We start from the raw sequence: 25269 nt of genomic DNA on the forward strand, positions 1-25269 counted from the left end.
AGATGGAGCCGTGTGCTGGGCGAACGTGCATGTTTGGTCGTGGAGAGCCACCGTCCGTCCGTCCGTCCCAAGTGCAACAACACACCTGGCTGATGATTGGAATCTTCTTGGCTGATGATTGGAATCTTCTGGCCTTTTGCAGAAGGAGCACGGCCTCTCTCTCTGTCTGTCTCTGTCTCTGTCTGTCACTCCCCAAAAGTGCGGCCCCTGCATGACGACGAATGCGCGAGGTGAGTCGAGTGAGTCCTGCTCATCGGTCAAAAGATGCATGTCAAGCATATTCCACCACGTAAGTCTTGTGCTTGAACTACAAAAGGTGGCTTCACGAGATTTCAATTTGATTGCCGGACGCTTCGCCCGGTCCTATATTTCCGGAATGATTAGGACCACTTTGTCGACGTAAAAAAAAAAAAAAAGTTGCTCTCGGCGAGGCAACCCCATGTGTAGTAAATCCAAGAAATTGGCCACAGCGCGGCGCTGTGAGCCTTCGCGTCAATTGATCAAGCTACGAAAGGTGGCGGTGAAAGGGCCGAGCACGAGCAGATGGCTTTCCTTTCTTTCCCTTTCCTCTTCCAACAACAGTCGGATTAGTGGCCACGTTCAACATCCACGTATGAAAGGTCACGGACACGGCAGACATTCATCTATGAGTTTAACCCCTGCACAGATTATCATCCATTATTCCAGTCATTCTGTGGCATTCGGAGGATCGACGGCCGTGCCTCTGTCCGTGTGTGCGTGTGTTTTTCGTCAGGGTGACATCCCTTCCCGTCATCAAGGCCAAAGGTTGCCAAGCAACTTGGCCCTCTGTCAAAAATGATGCCAAGAGAGGATGAACCATTAAAAAAAAAAAGATCATATCAGACAATGAAAATATAATGTCAAAGTGTAAATGCGGTCGGCATGTGCAGAGGAGGCGGGCAGGCCCGCGGGCAGGCGGGCGGGCAGGCGGGCAGGCAGGCAGGCGGGCGGGCGGGCGGGCGGAGGAACCTTGTGTGCGTGCTCCATTGAACGCTTTGTGTGGCGAACCCGGTCCACTTAAGGCGTGTACTGGTATGACTGGGATGTACCCTTGGATGGACTCCATGGCAATCCCGCCGACTGATCAGCGCGTATCGATTCAATAGCCACAATGACCCGCAGCCTTTGTGTTTCTCCGTCCCAGCGGCGTGAAACGAGACACTTTGCGGCCACGCGCCCGCTGGTTGCCATGGAAACGCACCCATGTGGGGAGACGGGGGGCGTTAATAATGTTTGGCCTAGATACTCATCCTCGACCGACTGGCAGCACGGGGGGGGGGGGGGTGGGGGGGGTTATTGTGCAAAACGACGTCTGAACACGGCGCGGTGACAGCAACGCAGTGAAAAATGCATGAACCAAGTCCGCGGAAGCAAAACGAAAGAGACTCGCGAGTTCACGGAACACACGAGCGCGCGCGCGCGCGCGCGAGTCACGCTGGAAGGAGGCGATGGTGAGATCATCGTCATCAGTTGTCGGAAGCGTACCTCTGAGGATTACGTAACGTGGCCGGATGGCCTTCCTCCGATATTCGAGCGAGTCAACCTCAGCTGTTGCTAACCAAACCAACAGCACTTTTATTTGCCGGGAGTTCCTTGAACGCTTTGTCAGCCAGCAGTCCGCGGGTTTGTGTGCGCTGCGCATCGACGTAAAGGCAAAAGGCCAACTTTTTCCTTCTCTGCCAATGACAATAAAGATCATCATCAATCTCTCGATCATCAACCGAGGTCACTTTGAACGAACAATGGCGGTCGAGTGAGTCGTGCGCTAGCGTTCGTTTGTTGTGATTCCTCGTAGATTTGCACGTGTTAATCGTTCACGTCGTTAGCGATGATTAAAAATGGATTGTTACTTCATTCATGTGGATGTATTGTCAATGAACTAGACTTGAGCAGAGCAGACATTTATCAGGAGTTAACGTTGAAAGTTTCTTGAGAGGTAACGCAGCAGACAGAGTGCTCATTGTTACACGATGGGGGTGTTCTCGCAATCAAGCAGGGAGCCTCGCGTACCGGAAGTAAGCTTAAGAGCCTCTTATTTTGGAGCTCGCGGTGTAAGTGTATCCGGTGTTGCCGCGAGCGAGCTTGACTCGGGCTCGCTCTGTCTCTCCCCATCACTCTCCGGTTCCTCCCCCCGGTGCTGGCCAACTCCTTTACCTGACTCCAGAACGCCGGCGGTCGAGAGGGCGTGCAGGCAGGCGTGCAGGCAGGCAGGCAGGCGGGCAGGCAGACAGGCGGGGGTCGCGTGGTCCTAACTTCGGTGCCCCCCATCCAACCCGTGGATTTACTTGCGTACACCTTTATCTTTGTTTTGGAGTGAGCGCACGCGCGCGAGCGAGCGAGGCGGGGTCTCCATAGAGCACCGAGGCTCCCACAGGAGTTCCGGGCGCGCGACCGACGCGCAGTAACGATGGACGGACTCGCTCCCCGGTAAGCCCCGCCAGCAACTTTTCGGTCTCGCCGTTGACTTTTTGTACGCACGCACGCTGTCGCTCGCTCGCTATCGCGCTCTCCGGGCGGGTGTGTCGTCAGTGCAGCATGCCAAGAAAAGCCTTTGGAGTGTCTGCTCCTCCTCGTGAGCAATGTTAGACTGCGCCGCGGTGGATTCGTTCATCGTAAGTCATTTGACAGCAGACATTGCTTGCTCTCCCTTATCCTCTCACCACGCACGCAGCACTCGACTTTGCTGTCGACGGTGCTCATGCAAATGCTCTCAGGTGCACGCGCACGTCACGTGTTTCTTGGTTGCTTGCTTGGTTGCTTGCTCGGTTGCTTGCTCGGTTGCTTGCTCGGTTGCTTGCTCGGTTGCTTGCTCGGTTGCTTGCTCGGTTGCCTGCTCGGTTTGGCGCTTTTGGCGAGTGAGTTCCAGTTGATGCGGTCACGATCTCGGTCGCGGTGGGCCTACCTCACCAAGCTTGTCATCAAAGCAAGATATATGCAGCATTGGACATGCACAAACATGAGTTTGTTTGATTGACATCTGAAAATATTCAAAGTGATCACATCTTTTTTTATGAACTTAACATCTATCATTTTGTCACCAATCCCGGATTTCCAGGAAATGCAAGGCCACGCGCGCTCTGGCTGCCAAAAGCCTTTTGTGAGCAGACGGCTTGGGGGGCTTTCCTCAACGCTGCGCCTTCCTTCCTTCCTTCCTTCCTTCCTTCCTTCCTTCCTTCCTTCCTTCCTTCCTTCCTTCCTTCCTTCCTTCCTTCCTCCCTTCCTTCCTTCCTTCCTTCCTTCCTTCCTTCCTCCCTTCCAGGTGCTCCCCGTCATGACGGACGCCTCGGAACCAGAAGCGCACAGCGGGGGGGCCTCGCCGCAGCGTCGCGTGTCGCTGGAGGGGGAGGAGGAGGAAGCTGAGAAGCTGCCATACCCCTGGCTGGCCCCAGTGGTTCTGTTGGCGCTCACGCAGAGCAGCCCGCCCAGGTCCTGGTGCCTGCGGGCCGTGTGCCACCCATATCCTTCCGGCCTTGGTTTGAAAGGCTCCGGCGGCCGGCGTTTGAAGCTCCGCCCCCCCAGCGGAAGGCTGACTTTGCCGATCCTGCCTTCCGGGCCCAATTGCAGAGCCCATCCCAGCGGCGTTTTCGGCTCGGCTCGGCTCGGCTCGGGCAGGGAATCTCCCTCTTTGGAGGAATCACCCGGTTGCCTAGCAACTCTGGTGTGACGGCCTCACTTCCACTCGCCTCTTTGAAACGTTCACAAAAATCTCATTTGAAATGCTATATGTTTGGCTTGAAATGCTCATTTGAGCCCCCAGAGCGGCTTCAAACCCAAACAAAGAGCCAAACTTGAATTTGGGCCCGCAAAGCTGCTTGCTTCTGCAACGCTCCAACCTCCCCCCCCCCCCCCCCCCCCCCCCCGCCACTTTGACGTGCTGCTCGCTTCATGTCATACGAGAAATGCGTGCACGCTAACTTATTCATCAGTGCATGAAAGATTGAAAAGGTGTTTCCTTTTGTTTATGTGGATTCTACTGCTGCTTTCTTCCCGCTTACTTCCCTTTCTCTCTCCCTGCCGCTCTCTTCCCTTTCTCTCTCTGTCTCTGTCTCTGTCTCCATCCTTCCATTTGATGAAACGGGCTGGAGCTTAATGGCCGCCCAAAGTAGGCCGAAGCTGTCGCCCAGCCCTCCCAACCTCCCTCCCTCCCTCCCTCCCGCCCCAGCCAATTAAGGTGTTTGCGGCGTGTTGCCATGGTAACCGGTTGAGGGGCACTGCCCAGGCAATAATGGTGACAGAGAGACATTGACACCTTAGCTGTCATCAAAATCTTCTTTGAACCCTAAACGCACCTTTGGAAGGCAAATTTCAAGTGGGCATCAAAATCAAGCGGGCGGGCGGGCGGGCGGACAAATGACTTTGGGCTCACTGCCTGCCATGCTTTAAGTAAGCAAAGGCTTTGGGTGGAAAGTGGGCTGACAAGTGATGCGAGCGGCTTTGATCCGCCTGACCTTTCCCGCCCGCACCGCCAACGTAGGGGGGACGCACGCGCAAGGGGAAGGGGACGTGTTTTACAGCCAGCGTCGGAAGGCAGCCATGCAGGCAGCCATGCAGGCAGCCATGCAGGCAGCCATGCAGGCAGCCATGCAGGCAGCCATGCTAGGAACACTGCTGCCCGCTCGCTCGCTCGCTCGCCCTCCCGCCCGCTCGCTCGCTCGCCCTCCCGCCCGCTCGCTCGCTCTCCCGCCCGCTCACTCCGGTCGCTCATCACTTTGTCTCTTCATGGAAAGCATCGGCGGCCGACTCGTCGTATTTGTACTCTTTCCTTCTTTTGCCGCCGCGCTCGACGACTTGGGCAGAAACAAGCGAGTGAGCGAGCGAGCGAGCGAGCCAACGGCATTGCTTCTTCGTCTCAGGCGCGAGCTTCCCTTTGCGTGCATGCACAACAGGCCCCAAATGTTCCAAGCGTGTGTGTGTGTGTGTGCGCGAGTGAGCGTGTGTTGACATGCATTTGTTCCGCGGCGGCCCAGACGAAGCCGATTGGCAAACTCGCGTCAGTTGAGTCCCAAGGTGAGAGCTGTGTGGTTCCCATGGCAACGTAAGCACAGGGATGACACTGGATTAGCCTCTGCCCCCCCCCCCCCCCCTCCTTTTCACGGCGTCTCGCTCTCGCTGTGTGCTGAAGGATTGCGCTCTCATTATTTTGCCGCCCTCTTGAGTGTCGGCAAACATGTGCGTCCAATCTGGCACGTGTGGTTTGGCATTCAGCAGCACAATTGCCAGTTTGCCGCCTTGCGTTGTTGTCTTCTGCTCGCCTCCGGTCGACGTGCAAACGTGCCCAAGTGTCCCTTGAGATGGATTCGCCGTTCAGTCATTTGGTCAAAGTTGCAAAAGTGACCCTTGACCTTTTGGCCACCTGGTTCGAGCGTGTCAGCATCTTGGCCATCCTGCTCAACTGCGTGACTTTGGGGATGTTCCAGCCCTGCGACGACACGCCCGTCCTCCTGCAGGTAACTTGGCCGAAAGGACAAATGAGGTTTGGCTGAGGTGAAGCTTGAGCCTCCTCCTTTCCTCCCTCCCTCCCTCCCTCCCTCCCTCCCTCCCTCCCTCCCTCCCTCCCTCCCTCCCTCCCTCCCTCCAGGCACTAGACGACGGCATCTTTGCGTTCTTCGCCGGGGAGATGCTGGTCAAGATGGTGGCGCTGGGGATCGTCGGCCACAACGGCTACCTGGGAGACCCGTGGAACCGGCTGGACTTCTTCATCGTGGTGGTGGGGTGAGTTTTTCGACACTGGTGCGGCGCTGACATTAAGCAGGAGCTTTGTGTGCGTGCGTGTGCGCGCGCCCGCCCGCCCGCCCGCCCGCCGCCCGCCCGCCGCCGACACTTGTTTAATGCCAGGGAAATGTCAAGCAAGTGCGTCTGGGGGGGGCGCCATTGGCCTGGACTTAACGGGCTGCAGCGCTCTGGCTCTGTTGTCTGTTCCAGGATGCTGGAGTACTCGCTGGACGGCCACAACGTCAGCCTGTCGGCCATTCGCACCGTGCGCGTCCTGCGGCCGCTCAGGGCCATCAACAGGGTTCCCAGTGAGTTCTTGTCAATGAAATCATTGCGGAGCTCTTCAAGCTCAAGGATGATGAAGGCAGGCCCCAAAAAAGGCAGACACCCGCTTTGTTTCTGGTCAGCTTTGCACATGCATTGATTGATTGTTGATTGATTGACACGGCGAGCAAAAAGGGTTGTCCCCACCAATGTTGGGCTCACTGCACCAACATGGGCTTGTGTGTGTGTGTGTGTGTGTGTGTGTGTGTGTGTGAGGCATGCGCATTCTGGTGACGCTGCTGCTGGACACGCTTCCCATGCTGGGCAACGTGTTGGCGCTGTGCTTCTTCGTCTTCTTCATCTTTGGCGTGGTGGGCGTGCAGCTGTGGGCGGGGCTCCTGAGGAACCGTTGCTTCATGGCGGACGACGTCAAGACGTACGTCAGGGCCGTCTTTGGATTGAGATTTCTTCTCTGTGGCTCCACTCGTGGTGTGTTGTGTTTCCCTGCCGCTGCCGCCGCCGCCGCCGCCGCCGCAGGCGCCTGGACGTGCCCACGCTGAGCCTTTACTACCGGCCGGGCGCCACCGACGAGCACCCGTTCATCTGCTCGGCCGAGCGGGACAACGGCATGCTGCGCTGCGCCGACGTGCCCCGCCGCCGCGTGGCCGGCAGGGCCTGCTCGCTGGCGGCCGGGGAAAGGCCGGCCGCGGCGCCGGCGGCGGGGGCCGGCCCGTCGTGCGTCAACTGGCACCAGTACTACAACGAGTGTCGCGCCGGCGAGCTGAACCCGCACAAGGGAGCCATCAACTTTGACAACATCGGCTACGCCTGGATCGCCATTTTTCAGGTGAGATTGGATGGAGTGTGGCAAAGATACAGAGGCAGGCAGGCAGACGGGAAATGAAAAGAGCTTTCCAATTTGAAACTACTTTTAGCCAAATATGAAAGCCTTCCAGCGGAGGACTGACGTTTCTCCTCTGGCAGGTCATCACGCTGGAAGGCTGGGTGGACATCATGTACTACGTCATGGACGCCCACTCCTTCTACAACTTCATCTACTTCATCTTCCTCATTATCGTAAGCTGGCGGCCTCCACCTTGTGATTGGCGATGGATGGATGGATGGATGGATGGATGGATGGATGGATGGATGGATGGATGGATGGATGGATGGATGGATGGATGGATGGATGGATGGATGGATGGATGGATGGATGGATGGATTCTCTTTGCTGGCAGGTGGGCTCCTTCTTCATGATCAACCTGTGCCTGGTGGTGATCGCCACGCAGTTCTCGGAGACCAAGCAGCGCGAGCACCAGCTGATGAAGTCGGAGCAGCGCGCCCGCCAACTGCACCAGTCGGCGTCCACGCTGGCCAGCGACAGCCAGCCGGGCAGCTGCTACGAGGAGATGATCCGCTACGCGGCGCACTTGGGCCGCAAGGCGGGCCGCCGCCTGTCCCGAACGCTGGCCCGGGCCGCCGCCACCGCCGGCCCGCTCTGCGCCTGGCGCCGCCGGGACCGCTCCCAGACCAACGGGCTGGCGCACCGGCATTCCGGCCACGTGTCGGGCGACCCGCATCGGCCGCTAGAGGAACGTGGCCCGAGTAACGGAGGCTTCAATTATCCCGTCATAGCGCCGCTCCTCAGGCACCCGGACGCACAGAGCGCGCATCGCACGAGAGCGGTCGCCACGGAGACCGAGGACGTGCTGCCACTGCAGCTCGTGGCCGAACACGGTGAGAAGCCGCCGGTGGGTTAGCGAGCGAGTGACCCCAATGTGTTTTAATAGCCTGAATGTCAAGTTTGGGAGAGCGGCCGGGGCATTTTTTAGACCGTTTTTTTTGGGCCTCTTTTATTTGGGGTGTAATCCCACCCTTGGCCACAAGACGGCAGCACAGCGGTGAAAATTAGTTGTTCCATCCCGCTTTGGTGAGACGCTGACTTAGGTTTCCAAGTCTGGGCAACACAGAAGGACGGACGGACGGACGGACGGACGGACGGACGGACGGACGGACGGACGGATGGATGGACGGATGGATGGATGGATGGATGGATGGATGGATGGATGGATGGATGGATGGATGGATGGATGGATGGATGGATGGAAGGATGGAAGGATGGATGGATGGAAGGATGGAAGGATGGATGGATGGATGGATGGATGGATGGATGGATGGATGGATGGACGGTGCAGTATTTTCGTCCAAGAGGACATGTCTTTGTTCATATTGACGGCAGAGTCTCCCATGAACCTGAAATGCATTTTGCACATCCATCGAAACTAAAAAAAGACGGTGCATGGCGCCTGCTAAACAGGTAGGGAAGGTATGGCGACGGGCTGTTGTGTGTTTGCGGCAGGCGGTCGCGCGGAGCTGCCGGGCGAGCTCCCGTCGGCGGCGGCGGCGGCCTGTCCGCACTGCGACCGCCGCAACCGAGCGTGGCGGCCCTGCAACGAGAGCCCGGGCGGGAGGGTGCCAGACGGCGGCGACGGCGGAGGGTGGGCATGCTGGGTTCAAGTCAGGAGCAAACTGGAGCTCATCGTGGCTAGCCGATACTTCAACAGAGGCATCATGATGGCCATCCTCATCAACACGCTGTCCATGGGAATCGAGTACCACCAGCAGGTTCGTGACATTGACTTGTCCATGTGAAATGTCCATTTGAAAGTGGAACCATTGGATTTGAAGGTGTCCCGATGTGTGCAGCCGCAGGAGCTGACGGACATGTTGGAGATCAGCAACGTGGTGTTCACCAGCGTCTTCAGCCTGGAGATGCTGCTCAAAGTGGCGGCGCTCGGCCTCTGGGGCTACGTCAAGAACCCGTACGACGGCTTCGACGGCGTCATCGTCGTCATCAGGTGCCGCCGCCGCCGAAGCCGGGGTGCCGCCGCCGAAGCCGGGGTGCCGCCGTCGAAGCCGGGGTGCCGCCGCCGGCAGTTTTGCGCGTGCGCGAGCGAGTGACGCCGCGTGTGCCACCGCAGCGTGTGGGAGGTGGCGGGCCAGGCGCAGGGCGGCCTGTCGGTGCTGCGGACCTTCCGCCTGCTGCGGGTTCTCAAGTTGGTGCGCTTCCTGCCGGCGCTGAGGAGGCAGCTGCTGGTGCTCGTCAAGACCATGGACAACGTGGCCACCTTCTGCATGCTGCTCGTGCTCTTCATTTTTATCTTCAGGTAAGGGGGGGGGGGGAATATGGGAGAGCTTTGCCGTCCGTCCATCCATCACGCACGCCGTCCGTCCGTCTCCGGAGCAGCATCCTGGGCATGCACCTGTTTGGATGCAAGTTTGGCTTGCGCCAAGACAGCGGAGACACGCTCCCCGACAGGAAGAACTTTGACTCGCTGCTTTGGGCCACCGTCACCGTCTTCCAGGTTCCACTCGCTGGCACGTTGAGAGCTTTTTGCTGGCTGGCCCGTGTCCCGCAGCCATTGTGTGTCCCGGCAGATCCTGACGCAGGAGGACTGGAACGCCGTCCTGTACAACGGCATGGCGTCCACCACGCCGCTGGCGGCGCTCTATTTTGTGGCGCTCATGACCTTCGGCAACTACGTCCTCTTCAACCTGCTGGTGGCCATCTTGGTGGAAGGCTTCCAGGCCGAAGTGAGGGCGGGCGCCGCGCCGCGCCGCCGCCACGCTGCTCCGCCGCGATCTTGCTTTGGGGAGCCGCGGCTTTTGTGCGTCTGGCTTTCAGGGCGACGCCAGCCGCTCGGATTGGGACGATGAGGCCCGCTCGCTGTCGTACGAGGACGAGGAGAAGCTGAGGGAGTTGTACGCCGCCGGTGGGTCGCCCGCCGCCGCCGCCGCCGGCGGCTTGAGAAGCGCCATCTTGCTCTGGACTCAACTTTTTTTTTCACCTTGCAAGAGCTGAAGATCTGGGCCATGATCGGCAGCCCCAACGGTCCCCTGAACCCCAGGGCGTCCATGCCCGTCGTCGGGCAGGCGGAAGCTGCGCCCATCGTGATCTACGCCAGTGCGGTGGAGAGCTTCCAGCAGCAGAGGTCGCCGGTGAGCCATTCGGAGAAGGCGTTTAGCCGGCACGTGACGACCATGGGGCAATTGGTCTCTGGAACAATCAACTTTGCTCCGAGTGGCCTTTCTTCTCTCGGCAGCTTTTTCAACGCCAAGACACGCTGGGCCCGCCCGCGTTGTCGTCGTCAACGGAGGGGGCCCCGCAGAGCCCGGGCCGCTCGGCCGAGACGGAGTCGCCGCTGTCCCAGCGCAGCCGGACGGCCGCTGCTTCCGACGATGCCGACGAGGTCGGGTCGACTCTTTGAATTGGGAAAGCGCCGGAGGCGTTGATGTCGCGCCTTCTGTGCCCTTGCAGACTTTGTACCAGAAAGTGCGCAAACTGCTGGAGCCGTACCAGCCCGAGTGGTGCGCCCAGCACGGCGACTGGTCATTCTTCGTCTTTGCTCCGCGCAACCGGTAAAGGCCCTGCCCTGCTGCAGCGCCTGAGTCCAAAGGCTCTTTACAGTGCCCGTGCGTGCGTGCGTGCGTGCGTGTGTGTGCAGCTTCAGGCTGTGGTGCCAGAAGACCATGGGCCACAAGATGTTTGACCACATCATCCTGCTCTTCATCTTCCTCAACTGCATCACCATCGCGCTGGAGAGGCCCGACATTCAGCCGCACAGCATGGTGACACACGCCGTCGGTCGCACAAGTCATAGCCATCACGCGTCTGACAAATGGACTGATTCACCTCCATCTTGGCAATTTTTCTGACGCCAAGGTGCCATGCCATGCCATGCCATGTTTTTCATTCTCTGTGCCTGTGCTCGTCCAGGAGCGCGCCTTCCTCAGCGTGTCCAACCACATCTTCACTCTCATCTTTGTGGGCGAAATGATGATCAAGGTGAGTGAGCGAGCCAGTGCACGCGCGCCAGGAGGCCATTTTTGGACCAGAGTGGCGGTGCTTTGGCGCAGGTGGTGGCCTTGGGCGTGTGCTTTGGAGAGGGCGTCTATCTGCAGAGCAGCTGGAACGTCCTGGACGGGGTCCTGGTGGCCGTGTCCCTGGCGGACATCCTGGCCTCGGCGGTGGCGGGCGGCAACCGCATCCTGGGCATCCTGCGCGTCCTGCGGCTGCTGCGCACGCTGCGACCGCTCAGGTGCCGGCCGCCAAACCGCCCATCCGGGTATGCCGCGTGAGTGCTGAGCGCCTGCCCGCCACGCCCTTTCAGGGTGATCAGTCGAGCGCCGGGCCTCAAACTGGTGGTGGAGACGCTGATCACGTCGCTCAGGCCCATCGGCAACATCGTCCTCATCTGCTGCGCTTTCTTCATTGTCTTTGGCATTCTGGGCGTTCAGGTGAGCGAGGCATTTGCGCACAAACCGTTTGGCATCCGTCACGAGAAAGGGCCGCCGCCGCCGCCGCCGCCGCCGCCGCCGCCGCCGCTCTCGCTCCCATGACGCTTGGATGTGTGTGCGCAGTTATTCAAAGGCAAGTTCTTCCACTGTGACGGCTTCAACGTGACCGGCATCGCCAACAAGACGCAGTGCTTGGATGCGGGCCACCGCTGGCTACGCAGGAAGTACAACTTTGACAACCTGGGACAGGTGGGACAGGGAAGGCTGCCCGTCAGCGCTCTCAGCCAATCTGATGTCAACCAAATGTCCGTCTGGCAGGCGCTGATGTCTCTCTTTGTGCTGTCGTGCAAAGACGGCTGGGTCAGCATCATGTACGACGGGCTGGACGCGGTCGGCGTGGACCAGCAGGTGCGGCGGGCGACCCGTCCCCACCCGGCCCGGCCCGGCCCGGCTTGGATCGGCGGCTAAAGGCCGGCCGGCCGGCTCTATTTTCAGCCCGTGCGCAACAACAACCCGTGGATGCTGCTCTTCTTCATCTCCTTCCTGCTCATCGTCAGCTTCTTTGTGCTCAACATGTTTGTGGGCGTGGTGGTGGAGAACTTCCACAAGTGTCGCCAGCAGCAGGAGGAGGAGGAGGCCCGCCTCCGCGAGGAGAAGCGACGCAAGCGCCTGGAGAAGAGGCGCCGCAGTGAGTTGCTTGACTACGGCCAAAAACCTTCCAAAGGCTTAAGCCCAAAGACGCCTTCAAGTGCGTGCATGTTGGGGGGGGCAGAATTTACGAGGCGGCATGGCATGGCTCTTCTCCACACACACACACACACACACACACACACACACACACACTCTGCCACACACAGTGAAATAATAGCGGTGCACATGCGCACGCGCGCAGAGGCCCTGGAGAAGCCGTACTACGCCGACTACTCGCCGCTGCGTCGCTCCATCCACAGCGTGTGCACCAGCCACTATCTGGACCTCTTCATCACCATCATCATCTTCACCAACCTGCTCACCATGAGCATGGAGCATTACAAGCAGCCCCAGGTAACCACAACAACAGTCCCGCTCTCATCGTCATACGCGATGCGACGTCACTGTGCGCGTGTGTGTGGAACAGTACCTGGTGGAGATCCTCAAGTACTGCAACTACGTCTTCACGCTGGTCTTTGTCATCGAGGCCGTCCTCAAGCTGGTGGCGCTCGGCCTTCGGCGCTTCTTCAAAGACAGGTGGCGGCGACATGAGAAATTGAGCGGCAAAACGCGCGGCCAAGGACGGACGGCTCCTCGTGAAACGACTGCAAAGTCGAGCGACGGAGCCCAAACTATGAGGAGGAATGCAAAAGCATCCTGCTAGCTAGCTAGCTAGCTAGCGAGCGAGCACTAGCACGGAATGCAGAACGCCAGCACGCACGCACATCTGCGCTTTTTGTGCTGTCCAGGTGGAACCAGTTGGACCTGGCCATCGTGCTGCTGTCCATCATGGGGATCACGCTGGAAGAAATCGACCTGAACGCCTCGCTGCCCATCAACCCCACCATCATCCGCATCATGAGGGTGCTGCGCATCACGCGCGGTGCGTTCAGGCATTGCGTCTCTTACAAGCTCCCAAATTAGTTCCAAAAGCGCCACCGAGGCGACGAGGGCTAGCTAGCGGTCCTCGCAATGTTTTGGCGCTCAAGTTCCCGAGGCTGACTCGGGGTCTCCCCAAAGTGTGCACCCTTTGAAATTTGTGCCGCTTCCTGCTCCTGCTGCAGTTCTGAAGCTGCTGAAGATGGCTACAGGGATGCGAGCTCTGCTGGACACCGTCATGCAGGCGCTGCCTCAGGTGAGCTGCCATTGCCGCTCGTTGTTGCTTTGAGCTTCTCTTCCTCTTTTCTTTCTTTCGGGCTTTCTTTCTTTCCTCCTTGACGCCGGTGTAATAGGCCACGCGTGCACTTGTGCCTCCATTTGGGATCTCAACCTGGTTCTGCACGCCTGCCTACCTCCCTCCCTCCCTCCCTTCCTCCCTCCCTCCCCGTGTGTGTGTGGGGCACCGTATACACGTACTGTATATATGTGTCATACGGTTGTTTGTCCGTCTGTCCGTCCGTCCGTCTAGGTGGGGAATCTGGGTCTGCTCTTCATGTTGCTGTTCTTCATCTATGCAGCTCTGGGAGTTGAGCTCTTTGGAAAACTGGGTTAGTGCACGTGTGTGCGCGTGCGTGCGTGCGGGCGTGCGTGCGTGCTTGCTGCCCGACATGCATTCAAGACGCAATCGGAGCCCCCCGCCCCGCCCCGCCCCTGCTTTCCCGGCGCAGCCCACTCTAAGGCCTCGGCGGCGCTTGCTTTCTAGAGTGTTCCGAGGAGAACCCGTGCGAGGGCCTGAGCCGTCACGCCACCTTCCACAACTTTGGCATGGCCTTCCTGACGCTCTTCCGAGTGTCCACCGGGGACAACTGGAACGGGATCATGAAGGTGAATGACGCGTGGCCATACTTGTCGACGGATCGGCGGCCTCTCTCTCTCTCTCTCTCTCTCTCTCTCTCTCTCTCTCCCTCCCTCTCCCTCCCTCCCTCCCTCCCTCCCTCCCTCCCAAGCACGCCTCATGATGATATTTGTGTTTGAAGGACACGCTGCGCGAGTGCCGCCCGGGGGAGCGCCACTGCCTCAGCTACCTGCCGCTGATCTCGCCCGTCTACTTTGTCACCTTCGTGCTGATGGCGCAGTTTGTGCTGGTCAACGTGGTGGTGGCCGTCCTCATGAAGCACCTGGAGGAGAGCAACAAGGAGGCGCAGCTGGAGGAGATGGAGGAACGGAGGGAGCGCGAGGAGGCCGCCCGCGGGGACAGTGCCGCCTTGGGGGGCGGGGAGCCCGCCGACGGCGCCGCCGACGTGCTCGCTCAGGTCCGCCTCCATGGCTCGTGTCAAAATGTTCTAGTTTAACCACTCGGCCCGACTCAAAGGGGTCACGTGACGCGCACTGCCTTTTGATGCAGGCGCAGTCAGAGGAGCGTTGCCCCGGCAAGCCGCCGAGCTTCGGCCGCATGCTATCGCTGCCCGGCGACGGATGGCAGCCGCTCGGGTGCGTGCCTTACGACGCCTGCCTGGCCTACGGCTTCTCAGGTGAGACTTTGGGGGGGGGGGGGGGGGGGGGCGTCACTCGCCTGCGACTGGTCTCACTCACGCCCTTTCTTTTGTCCGGGCGGGGCAGGCTCAGTGTCGTCGCTGGGCTCTGGCTCCTCGTTGCAGGTCCCGGGCGCCCTCCCCTCCATCGGTCACGCCTCGCTGGGCTCGGGACAAGGCGGCCGCCCCGTCATCCGCCTCAGCCGGAGCATCGACGGAGACTCGCCCCGACGAAGCGGCCCGCCCGACCGCCGCCGCCGCCTAGACTCGGCCCGCAGCGTGGACGGGTGCCGCTCGGGCCCCTCCCGGGCCGCCGCCGAGCCCCGCCGACTGAGCTCCGCCGGGCACAGCCTGGATGGATGCAGGCCCGCCCTGGTGTCCAGCTGCAGCGTGGACAGACAGCCGTCGCTCAAGGCCTCCGGGGGGCGCTCTCAGTGGCTGAGCCCTGAAGCCAGTCTGGATCGCAACAAGCTAAGCCCCTCGTATGTGCCCGACCTGGAGATCCCGACGTCGTTCCGTGCGGCCGGTCGGCGGCTGCGCAGACAAGTCAGTGTCTTTTCTCGTTTGACTTCCACGTGAGCTTTTGAGCGTTGCGCGTGACATCACTTGAACGTATTTGCACGTAGGAGGCCGTGCGCTGCGATTCGGCGGATCAAATGGGCTCGGCCGATGACCTTTCGGGCAGCCGCCTGGCCGGAGCCGCGTCTTCTCGGTCCACGCCGCCCTGCCGGCGCTCATCCAGCGTTCACACCTCCAAGTTCACTCGAGCGCAGAGAGTCATCTCGTGCCGGAGTCGCGGCAGCGGCGACGAGGCGGGAACAGACACGGGGGCTTCGGAGGCCCGGCCGGCGGACGACGCGGACGAGGAAGTGCGGCGCGTCGAAGCGCGCTCGCACAGACACCTGGCGGCGCCGCCGTCGCCCGATGCCGACGAGGCCTGCGGGCGCCTCGGCCGATTTGTCTCGCCGGCGTCGAGTGGAAACAAAAAGGAGCAGGTGAGCCCGCCCCCGGGGGAGGAGCCGCTTGCCACGGCTGCGCAGTTGACGGACAGCAGCGTGGAGCTTAGGAGGCGGACGCTGTCGCTGGATGCCGCCGCTCAACCCGAGTCGGACTGAGTTGGCGGGCCACGCCCCCTTTTGCTTGTTGCCCACTCCTGCTTGTTTTGCCCTGGCCTCGCCTGACCTCGCCTGACCTCGCCTGGCCTGGCCTGGCCTGGCCTGGCCTGGCCTCGCCTGGCCTCGCGGGGCCTCGCGGGGCCTCGGTCACAGTCGCCTCTCGTGCGATCTGCCCGTTCCTAATGTTCAAAGGACGTTAAGCAAGAAGCTTAGGCGGGGAGGTGGTAAAATGCCCTCTCCAACTAAGGTTCGCCACGGTCTCACTTCAAACGGTGTCACTCCAGCCGCATTCAAATATATTGTTGTTATACTATAAGCTAACATGTCACAGTCATTCCAAAAAGCCTCATATCCCCAAAAGGGTGCAAATCTTTCAACGTATTTAAAGGTCCCTAAAAACAGTTGAAATGCTCAACTCTCCCTCCGTTTCAGTTGCCCCTTTTTAGTTAGCAACGCGTCGGTCGCGTGACCGAGGCTTGATCGCATCTCTACCTCGACCTGCTTGGCTTGACCCCTACTCACACTCTCCTGGCGTTTCACTTCCTGCTTGATGGCTTTGTATTCTCAGGGTAGCATTAGCCTTAGACTGCCCCCTGCTGTCTGAAGTAGGACCCGACTCACCTTTTTGGGCGGGCTTCCTTTCACGTGTCGGCCGGGAGCCGAGCCGAGACCCACCGTATTTATGCAACGTATATCCGAGGGGGTTGAAAACACCTTGAGAACTTGCTCAGTGGCGCCCCCTGCTTGGAAAAATGTATTTATTCACGCTCAAATGATGAAAATTCTATATTTGATGAACACAGCAGCAGCTGAGGAGGAGGAGGAGGCGGCGGCGGTGGTGACACGAGGAAGGCGATTTTTTTTCATACGTTACAGAATGTCGGTTGCTTTGACGATGAAACGGTCTGAGAGAAATAAAAGGACTGACTTTGGCTCACCGGGCGGGCTTGGTCAACATTCTTACGCCCACCTCATTTTGCTCGCTCTTGTTGTGAAGTGCGCGAGCGGAAGCAGTCTTGTTTGCTTGGGCGCGCTCGACTGCGGTCCTCAGCCTCCTCCTGAGCCATCGCGCAGAACCCCCCGCGGACCTCCTCCCCCCCTCCCTGAAAATGGACGACGTCCCGGACTTGGTTCACATCTCCATCTCGTTGTGGATCCAACCCAACGACGGCGACGTTTTCTTCAAGGTGGACGGAAGCCGGTTCGGACAAACCCGAACCGTCAAGCTGCTCACGGGCTCCAAATACAAAATCCAAGTCCTCGTCAAGCCCGGAACCGTCGAGGCCACGTAAGAAAAACGCACAAAGCAAGCAAGAGAACCGAGACGCGGTGCAGTCCGCCCAAACGGCATCGTTATTATCGGCGACTTTAAATTGCGCGGCGCCCCTCGTGAATTGACTCTACGCGAGCGAGCACGCAAGGACGCGCAAGAACCTGCTGATGAGCTCCTTGCATGAAAACGTGCTGACCGTGCTTAATAGAATAACATTATAACAATAGTATTCATCTCCATCCATCTTCAGAAGCAGCAAGGGGACACAGGTCGCCAGCCAATCGCGGTGAGGCAGGCAGGGCAGGGCAGAGCAGGGCAGGGCAGGGCAGGGCACGCTCGCCATTTATTAAACGGGACAAACACAAACGGAAAGCAGCTGCGGCTCACAGCGTCTACGGGAGGCCCCGCCCCTTGAACGCATGATGGCCACAAGCAACATCTTCCACCGTTTGACATTTTTCATTGCTCGTGAGAAAAAAACCAAAATGTTTGGCTCTTTCTGAATTTCTGAGGCTCAACTTCACACCACCCAAATTTGATTTCATTTCGGTCACTAAATTCAGGGAGGTGTAAAACATGCCAAGTGAGTTCCTCTTCTGGATTTTGCGTGTGCGTGTCAGCAACATGAACATCGGCGGCGTGGTCTTCCCGCTGGAGGAGCAGTCTCGGGACGCCGACGGCGTCGTCTACCACGGACGCTACGACACCGAAGGCGTCCCGCACACCAAGAGCGGCGACCGGCAGCCCGTGCAAGTCAGCATCCAGGTATGGGTGGGCGGCCGCTTCGGCTCCATTTGGAGAAAGCAACCAGACTCTGGGACCTACCACGACTACCACTTTATTGTTGGTCCATTGTGGGAGCGCGGATGCATGCGTGCGTTCCCGAGCCCAAAGTCGCAGGCGTGTCACGTGTTTGTGCTGTTTGCTGTGCTTGCAGTTTGGGCGCGCCGGCACCTTCGAGACGCTTTGGCAGGCCAAGTACTACAACTACTACAAGCGCGAGCACTGCCAGTTCGGCAACAAGTTCAGCAGCATCGAGTACGAGTGCAAACCCAACGAGACGCGCACCCTCATGTGGATCAACAAGGAGGCCTTCAACTGAGCGCCCCAACTGAGCGCCCCGACTGAGCGCCCCAACTGAGCGCCCCGACTGAGTGCCCCAACTGAGCGCCCCAACTGGGCGCCCCAAATGAGCACCCCAACTGAGCCCCCCCAAGCCGAGTGCAATTTGGTGACTCCCCGGCGTCCTCCCTCACCTGCTTCTTGCCAACTCTTTTTGTGTTTCTCCTTGATAAAAGCAACAGGGAAAGCAAAAGTCCGACTCGTCTGCTGGTTTGTTCTCAAGCGAAACGCTCAAGCGTGACGCAAAGTGACAACAAGTCACTCGGGGGCCGAAAATGACGCACTCAAATCGCAACGCGTTCAAATGGGACACTTGACATCCAACCGTTGCGGGTTGCTTTCCGAAATAAACGGGCCTCCCTCAGCGCACAAAAACGTCTGCTCCATAACCAGAGTTTGTCCATCACCAAATTCCATTTCACCATCACCATTTCCAAATCTCATCGAGCCAGCGAGCGAGCGAGCGAGCGAGGCGGCTGTCACGTCACGTCACGTCACGTCACGCACGTCACGTCACGGACCTCCCCTCCCCTGCCATCCCCTCCCCTCCCTCCGATTCTTGGGGCGCCGAAGCCCCGCCCCCTGCCGCAGTGCCGCTCGTGCTAGTCGGCTGGCTGCTAGTCGCTCTCCTCAGTCTCCTGCTTAGCCGCGTTAGCACCTTAGCTCAAGCGCCTGATCGTCAGTCCTCCCTCGCAGACCTCCCCTCGACAGGCAACATGGTAAGGCTCGAGGACGCCGCGTTCCGTCGGGTTGGCAACATTTGCAGGCTAACGTTAGCCGCCGTTCGCTCGCTCGCTCGCTCGCTCGCCGTCCGTCCTAATACGATCGATGGGCCTTGGACGTCGGCGCTCGGGACGGACGGACGGACAGACGACGCGACGGCTCGGCAAAATTGGATTTATCAGATTGTCTTCTCAGGGAGTGTGACATGTTTCTTTTCCGACACGAAAATATGAAGATGCTTGGGGGCGTTCGGGTGTGCATCGTTTTGGCGTGAGCTGGGCTCTTGTTGTTGATGCTACAAGCTTAGCAAGGCTAGCTCTAGCAACCGGAAAGGGGCTCGGTTGTCGTAGAAGCGCTACCAAAATAAAGGTCGCAGAATTGTGTGGGCGAAAACAAACGTTGGCAAGTGGACGCAAATGATCAATCACCGAACCATCAATGAATACCAATATCGGCAAATAACAGAAAATGGGTTCCCAAAATCTGCGTGCAGTCATTGCAAAAACCAGTTGTTGTTTTTTTTTAATGCTGGCATCAACTAAACTGGATATAGAGAAAACCAACAACATTTTCTGGGGTCTGAGCTAAACAGTGATGAAATGAATGTGTGGAATAATGTGATGTTGTTTTGGTTTCCAGGGGAACGAAGCCAGTTATGCTCTGGACATGTGCTCCCACTGTAAGTATGACAGCAGCAGCAGCAGCAGCAGCAGCAAACGCCGACGTATTTTTAGCATTCTTAAAAGGACTGTCGGGTCCCTCGGCACGCGTGACATCCTTTTCGCTGTCAAAATGTACTTTTCAAATGCGCACGAAGAAGAATGATGTGATCAAATCAATGCGGGCCGGGTAGCTGCTGAAAATGGCTCGGTGAGTGCTCCCATTCTCTCGCGGCGCGGAGGTCCAGTTTGTTTATTACGGGATGCATTTAATAATAATAAAAAAAAAAGGCTTTGAGGTCACTTTCTATTTTTTGAATGAGCTTTGTACAAAACTGGCAATTTTGAACGGTCGATTGTGGCCGACCAGATTAAAGTCGGCGGCCAAACGAGAAGCGTCTCGTCGGATTAGCCCCACCCCCGAAGGGGGGGGGTGGATTAACCCCTATGCCGAGTCAGGTTTAGACAGGCGCCATGGCCACAGCCCGCCGCGAATCGGGTGAGTTTGAGAAGCGGCTGTCTTGGGGATGCGTTAGGGTTGGGGGGGGCGCCCTGGGGGCGAGGTATAGCACCCGCTGGTCCGCGAGCAACTTGCGCCGACCAATCTGATCTCGCGCGCCGTCCGTCTCTTGTCTGACCGCTTGTGTCTTCAGTCGACGCGGACGAGATTAAGCGTCTGGGCAAGCGCTTCAAGAAACTGGACCTGGACAACTCGGGTTCTCTGAGCGTGGAGGAGTTCATGTCGCTGCCCGAGTTGCAGCAGAACCCTCTGGTGCAGCGCGTCATCGACATCTTTGACACGGATGGCAACGGCGAAGTGGACTTCAAAGGTAAGTGGTCGCTCTTGGCTGGCTTTGTTCGGCGCCGTTGGCCCTGATGCTTCTTCTTTTTATCTTCAGAATTCATTGAGGGCGTCTCTCAGTTCAGCGTCAAAGGAGATAAGGAGCAAAAGTTACGATGTGAGTCAACTCCAGAAATTGACACGGCGGCAGTCTTTTTTCAATTTTTTTTTTTTTCCCCCCCTTCCGCCACGGTGTGAGTCGTGCAATCGCCATTGAATTCAATTCCCTTTACTTGGCATGAAAGGCAAACTTAACCCAAGAGTCTTGTCACATTTGCACTTGCACGTTTCTCTTCAAGTCACGCACGCTTTTGATATGTCCGATTTGCAAAGTTCCAAAAGCAAGTCCGTCTGCAGCGTTGCTTTTGCCTTCCAGTCGCCTTCCGCATCTACGACATGGACAAAGACGGCTACATCTCCAACGGCGAGCTGTTCCAGGTTCTGAAGATGATGGTGGGCAACAACCTCAAGGACACGCAGCTGCAGCAGATCGTTGACAAAACTATCATCAATGCCGACAAGGACGGCGACGGAAGGATATCCTTCGAGGAGTTCTGTGCGGTCAGTTTGTCCCCCCAAAAAAGTCAGGCCTTACCTTGGCCTCGTTGACACGGATTGCTGAAAAATCAGCTGCTCTCCAGATGATCATGCAGTCGACTTTGTTTTGTGGCAGGTGGTGGGCGGCCTGGACATTCACAAAAAGATGGTGGTGGACGTGTGACGGGCTTCCCGCTCCTCGACGGCGCCCGCGGCCCCTCGCCCCCTTCCTCTCCCGTACAAAGCCAAACTCTCGCGGCAAACGCGCAAACAGGAAGCGGCACTTTCCCGAGCGCTCGCAAGGCGTTTTTGTTGTTGTTTTGTTTTTTGCCGAGCGACCGCAATTTGCGGCGTGTTTGCGTGCGTGCGTGCGTGCGTGCTTTTATTTATTCTGCCGTGTACAGGAAGCAAGAGCGTGCCAACCGGAGGCACGGGCGTGCCTGTGATCGGACCTTCGTGTTGTCGTCGTCGTCGTCGTCGTCGGTTAGCCCGGCGCGTTCATTAGCATGTTAGCACGCGCTCGTGCAGCGACGAAGCGTCCACCTTGATGTTTTTTCTTCGTCATCTCCCTGCTGAGCGGCTACCAAACATTTTTTACAAAGTGGAATTTGCTGTGTGGTTTTGTTCTTTCGTGGTGCACGTGTGCTCAACGGCGCCGCCTGCTGTTCGCATGTCAAACGGAAAGTCTTTCACATTGACGCACTCGGCCCGCTTCATCAACCTCACAAATACCCCCCCCCCCCCCCGCCTCTTTTTTTTTCCCCCCCGCTGATGCAGGCCCTCGCTGTTAAACGTCCAAGCACAGAAGCAAGAAGTTAAAAAAAAAAAAAAAAAAAAAAGTCTTATTGCGTGCACTCGGGTGGTCGGTCACGTGACCTCCCGGCGAACGTCGCATGCGTGATGTTTGCATGCGTGTGTGTATTTCTTTATGGGGCGTCAGGCGCGGCTCGCCGTGGCGCGATCGGCTGACGCGAGCCCGGTGGCCGGCGGCGCGGCCGTTTTCGCAACAAACCAAGCCAACGGCGCCCTTTCAAAGTCCCACTCGGAGCGGTCGATACGCCGGCTCGGTTCACGCAAGGTCGTGCGACTGTGGTGTTTACATGTGAATACTCATATAAATATGACTAGTGATGAATATGAACATTTCAAACACACCGTGTTGCCAATTAAAGGTTGATGTAGAAAAAAGGACGCTCCTGCTTTCTGTCTGCACCTTGGCCATGACGTGACTTTACTTTACTCAAACATCTTATACATTTGGACTTAATCGTTTGTTTTAATGTGCTGTTGTCATTTTTTCAAAAACAAGATCTGTTTCAATGACGTTACAATATAAGGCATATAACTTCAAGAGTGGCACTTTAGATTTTTAAGAGCTTCATATGGATACTTCATGTGCAGAAATGTGCCCGTCGGCCGGCGGTGTTGCGTCAAGTTGATATTTCAACATGTGAAGGGAGGAGTGGCTAACTCCCAAAAAAGCGCACGACAGTAGTTAGTCGCCAAGTAGTCGCCTCAAAGTCCCAAACAATTTTGACTTGTAATCCGAATAAAACCTCTCACCATTTGAACTCGCAGGGAGATAATTCCAGCACAAACGCTTCCTGTTACAGTTAGGAATCTTTTTGACACTTTGCCGCTAAGAATGTGCTTTTCAAATGTTCAATCTAAAACAAGACAGGAAGAGGGAGGGAGGGAGGGAGCCAGGGCACTGAACAACCTTGCTGGATCGATCAGCTCAGCAGCTAGTGCTGCGTGACATAGCGGCTTGGAAGGACCACACTACCCACAATGCCGCGCTTCCTCGATTTCAATTCCGGGTGGGCGGTGCCGGCCGACAGCCATGTTTGATTTGATGACGCCGTCCTGGCTGCCTACCTGCCACAACCGGATTCGGCACTACTTTTGCTCCTTTTTCTCCGGCTTCTGGACACCCTGAAACGTCCGCGTTCGCTCCATTACACGGCGAAGCCGCCACCAAAGTCCAGACGAATCCATCCACCGTGACGGGCGTCCCCGAGCGGTACTCAAAGATGAATCCCGAATAGTAAGTGTCGCTCTTGGCTGTTGTCGGCAGTCTCCAAGCAAGCGAGCAACCAGCTGAGCTGTCAGCAGCTAAGCTAAGCTAAGGCTAAGCTACAGTCAAGCTAGCGCCAGCTGCTTTGTTAGCCTGCCGCTCGCAACACCGGCTCATTTTTTCTCAATGATTATTTTGATTGAGTCGCCCAGGCGTGTGTCAGCACGTTGTCGCCCCTTGGGCATGATTGCGGCGATTAAAAATGTCCTTGTCGGCTAGCGAGCTAACCGGGCAGCTACGTATCCTTAGCCGAACGTCACAATTTTGACGCGGCGTTTGGCCGTGAACCAAACGACGCGACGCGACGCGTGGATGCGAAGCAAACAGTCAAAAAAGAAAAAAGGCCACCAAACGAGCTTTAAAATGTGATGCGATGAGTCACGAGGTGTCAACAGGAAGTTGCCACATCCGCGAGTCAAGTTAGCATCAGCGTGTTGTTGATAATTACCTAACTCACGCCTGACGTCATCACTCAACGCTCATGATGATTGACTTGGGATTGATTTCACTTCATTTCATATGAGAAAAACAACAGAAGACTATCCCGGTGGAATTCAAATGTACCTTCTGCCTCGCTCACCAGCGGACTTTTTGAACCTATTCTGCAGATCGCTCTTTTAATTGACGACGTTAGACTCTTCCTTTAATCACTGAACTTGACTCTTGCGTCTCAGGTTGTGAATCATTTATTGCAATCGTGTATAGAGTCACTTTACGCTGGCAAAATTAGCAAGAGGGAAAAGGAATGACACGCAGCGCATACTTAGCAATTTGTGTGTGTGTGTCCAGTGACTATCTATTCAAACTGCTGCTGATTGGAGATTCCGGCGTTGGAAAGTCTTGTCTGCTGCTTCGCTTTGCAGTAAGTGTTTCTTTTGTCATTTCGTTTGGCGCTTTGTCACCGTGACAACCACACGACTATGCGTGGGCACCTTTTTGGTTTTGTGCGCATGGCCCTGTGGGTTTGCGTTTGCCCGTCCGTGTGCGTGTCTATGTGCATGTTTTGGGGGCATGTGTTTTTAAGTGTACGTCTGTATGTGATTCTTTGCGTTTGTGTCTTTGCACATGTTTGCACACGCACGTGTGTGCCCTCAGGACGACACGTACACAGAGAGCTACATCAGCACCATCGGCGTGGACTTCAAGATCCGGACCATCGAGCTGGACGGGAAGACCATCAAGCTGCAGATTGTGAGCAGACGGGCCTTGGCGCTCGCTGGCGCTCGCTGGCGCTCGCCGGCGCGCGCGCGCACGCACGCACACTCGCCGCCGTACGGGCCTTTGACACGTTGCGGCCGCTGCGGCCTGTCTTGCGGTGGCAGTGGGACACGGCCGGCCAGGAGCGCTTCCGCACCATCACGTCCAGCTACTACAGAGGCGCGCACGGCATCATCGTGGTGTACGACGTCACCGATCAGGTGGGCGGAGCGGGCTCTCGTCTGCGTCCCGGCGCAGCGAATGTTTACTTTGGATCGGACGGGAGATTATCCAGCCGCTTTGGCGGAGAATGAAGTGTTTTTCAATTTGGCTTCAGGAGTCGTTCAACAACGTGAAGCAGTGGCTCCAGGAGATCGACCGCTACGCCAGCGAGAATGTCAATAAGCTGCTAGTGGGCAACAAATGCGACCTGACCACCAAGAAGGTGGTGGACTACACCACGGCCAAGGTCATCGCCGTCCGTCCGTCCGTCCGTCCGTGCTTGCTCGCGTCGCACCAAAATTTATTATCACCAGCGGTCCGGTTGGCTGACATGTCTTTTGAAACGGTGCGGGTGGCCTATGGCGACCACCGTCCTTCCCTAACCACGTTCTGAAGTCGCGATTGCCGCCGCGGCCCGGCTCTTTCCAGGAGTTTGCCGACGGCTTGGCCATCCCCTTCCTGGAGAGCAGCGCCAAGAGCGCCACCAACGTGGAGCAGGCCTTCATGACCATGGCGGCCGAGATCAAGAAGAGGATGGGCCCCGGCGCCGCCGCCGCCGGCACCGATAAGTCCAACGTCAAGATCCAGAGCAAGCCCGTCAACACCTCGTCCGGAGGCTGCTGCTGATCTGGCGGCCGGCGAGCTCGCCACAAGGAGCTTTGAGACAAATTGGACACCTGAGTCAGCAATAGCACGGGAGCTGGCTGGCAGTCTGCTTTTTTTGTCTTCACACACACACACACACGTGCAGGTCCCCTTTTTAATCCACACACACACATTTTTGTTTTCTTTTTGTTTGTGTCTTCACATTGTCTTCATTTTGCAATGCAGCACACGCTGGGCACAGGCGCGATCTTCCATCTCGTGCCTTCTGGCTGCTCCTAGGGGGGCCCGACAACCACGACCCCCCCCCCCCTTTCTCTCTCTCAAATGTAAATACGTGCCGCTGTGTGCTAGCATGATGCTAAGCGGCCGGCGTGTGCTCCGTTGTGGCCCGGCCATCTGTAAAGTGTATATATATATATGACACCAAGTCCATTAAACCATGAAGGAGATGTTTGATACCTCGCTTGCTATGACTTTTCTACTTTTTTTCCACTTGGCTTA

At 57.6% G+C, this 25269-nt stretch overlaps 4 protein-coding genes across 15 annotated transcripts; all 4 read left to right on the forward strand.

Annotated features, from left to right (window-relative positions):
- The first annotated feature begins 122 nt into the window (after nt 1-122).
- On the forward strand, nt 123-16448 carry LOC148399970 (voltage-dependent T-type calcium channel subunit alpha-1H-like). Of its 12 annotated transcripts, XM_088373206.1 has the most exons (35): nt 1325-1472; nt 2336-2448; nt 3281-3476; nt 5374-5468; nt 5600-5733; nt 5944-6041; nt 6274-6433; nt 6535-6844; nt 6982-7074; nt 7236-7734; nt 8357-8622; nt 8704-8855; nt 8979-9164; nt 9245-9362; nt 9436-9591; nt 9683-9770; nt 9854-9996; nt 10101-10247; nt 10316-10416; nt 10503-10626; nt 10775-10843; nt 10915-11096; nt 11169-11295; nt 11419-11544; nt 11614-11703; nt 11791-12339; nt 12413-12522; nt 12735-12868; nt 13050-13120; nt 13394-13472; nt 13628-13749; nt 13902-14177; nt 14270-14396; nt 14485-14942; nt 15023-16448. In XM_088373206.1, exons 3-35 carry the CDS (start codon nt 3293-3295, stop codon nt 15509-15511), a joined length of 6063 nt encoding a protein of 2020 aa, XP_088229332.1. In that variant the 5' UTR covers nt 1325-1472; nt 2336-2448; nt 3281-3292; the 3' UTR covers nt 15512-16448. The 12 variants fall into 12 exon arrangements, with proteins under 12 accessions (XP_088229329.1, XP_088229332.1, XP_088229321.1 ...); XM_088373203.1 differs by lacking the exons at nt 1325-1472; nt 2336-2448 and adding an exon at nt 123-230; XM_088373195.1 differs by having other exon boundaries at nt 2336-3476.
- Nucleotides 16449-16563: 115 nt separating this feature from the next.
- Nucleotides 16564-18099, forward strand: cnrip1a (cannabinoid receptor interacting protein 1a). The gene is made up of 3 exons (XM_088373261.1): nt 16564-16799; nt 17405-17549; nt 17722-18099. The coding sequence occupies exons 1-3, from the start codon at nt 16621-16623 to the stop codon at nt 17884-17886; spliced, it is 489 nt and encodes a 162-aa protein (XP_088229387.1). The 5' UTR covers nt 16564-16620; the 3' UTR covers nt 17887-18099.
- Nucleotides 18100-18457: 358 nt separating this feature from the next.
- Nucleotides 18458-20958, forward strand: ppp3r1b (protein phosphatase 3 (formerly 2B), regulatory s1ubunit B, alpha isoform, b). The gene is made up of 6 exons (XM_088373258.1): nt 18458-18625; nt 19269-19308; nt 19942-20118; nt 20188-20247; nt 20506-20690; nt 20803-20958. Exons 1-6 carry the CDS (start codon nt 18623-18625, stop codon nt 20848-20850), a joined length of 513 nt encoding a protein of 170 aa, XP_088229384.1. The 5' UTR covers nt 18458-18622; the 3' UTR covers nt 20851-20958.
- A 1544-nt stretch (nt 20959-22502) lies between these two features.
- Nucleotides 22503-25226, forward strand: LOC148399973 (ras-related protein Rab-1A-like). Its single transcript, XM_088373257.1, has 6 exons — nt 22503-22713; nt 23533-23605; nt 23839-23934; nt 24066-24161; nt 24278-24409; nt 24592-25226. Exons 1-6 carry the CDS (start codon nt 22700-22702, stop codon nt 24787-24789), a joined length of 609 nt encoding a protein of 202 aa, XP_088229383.1. The 5' UTR covers nt 22503-22699; the 3' UTR covers nt 24790-25226.
- Nucleotides 25227-25269: the final 43 nt, after the last annotated feature.

This window comes from Syngnathus floridae, chromosome 4, assembly GCF_059516105.1.
Source record: "Syngnathus floridae isolate MCC-2025c chromosome 4, RoL_Sflo_1.0, whole genome shotgun sequence".
NCBI classification, from domain to species: domain Eukaryota; kingdom Metazoa; phylum Chordata; class Actinopteri; order Syngnathiformes; family Syngnathidae; genus Syngnathus; species Syngnathus floridae.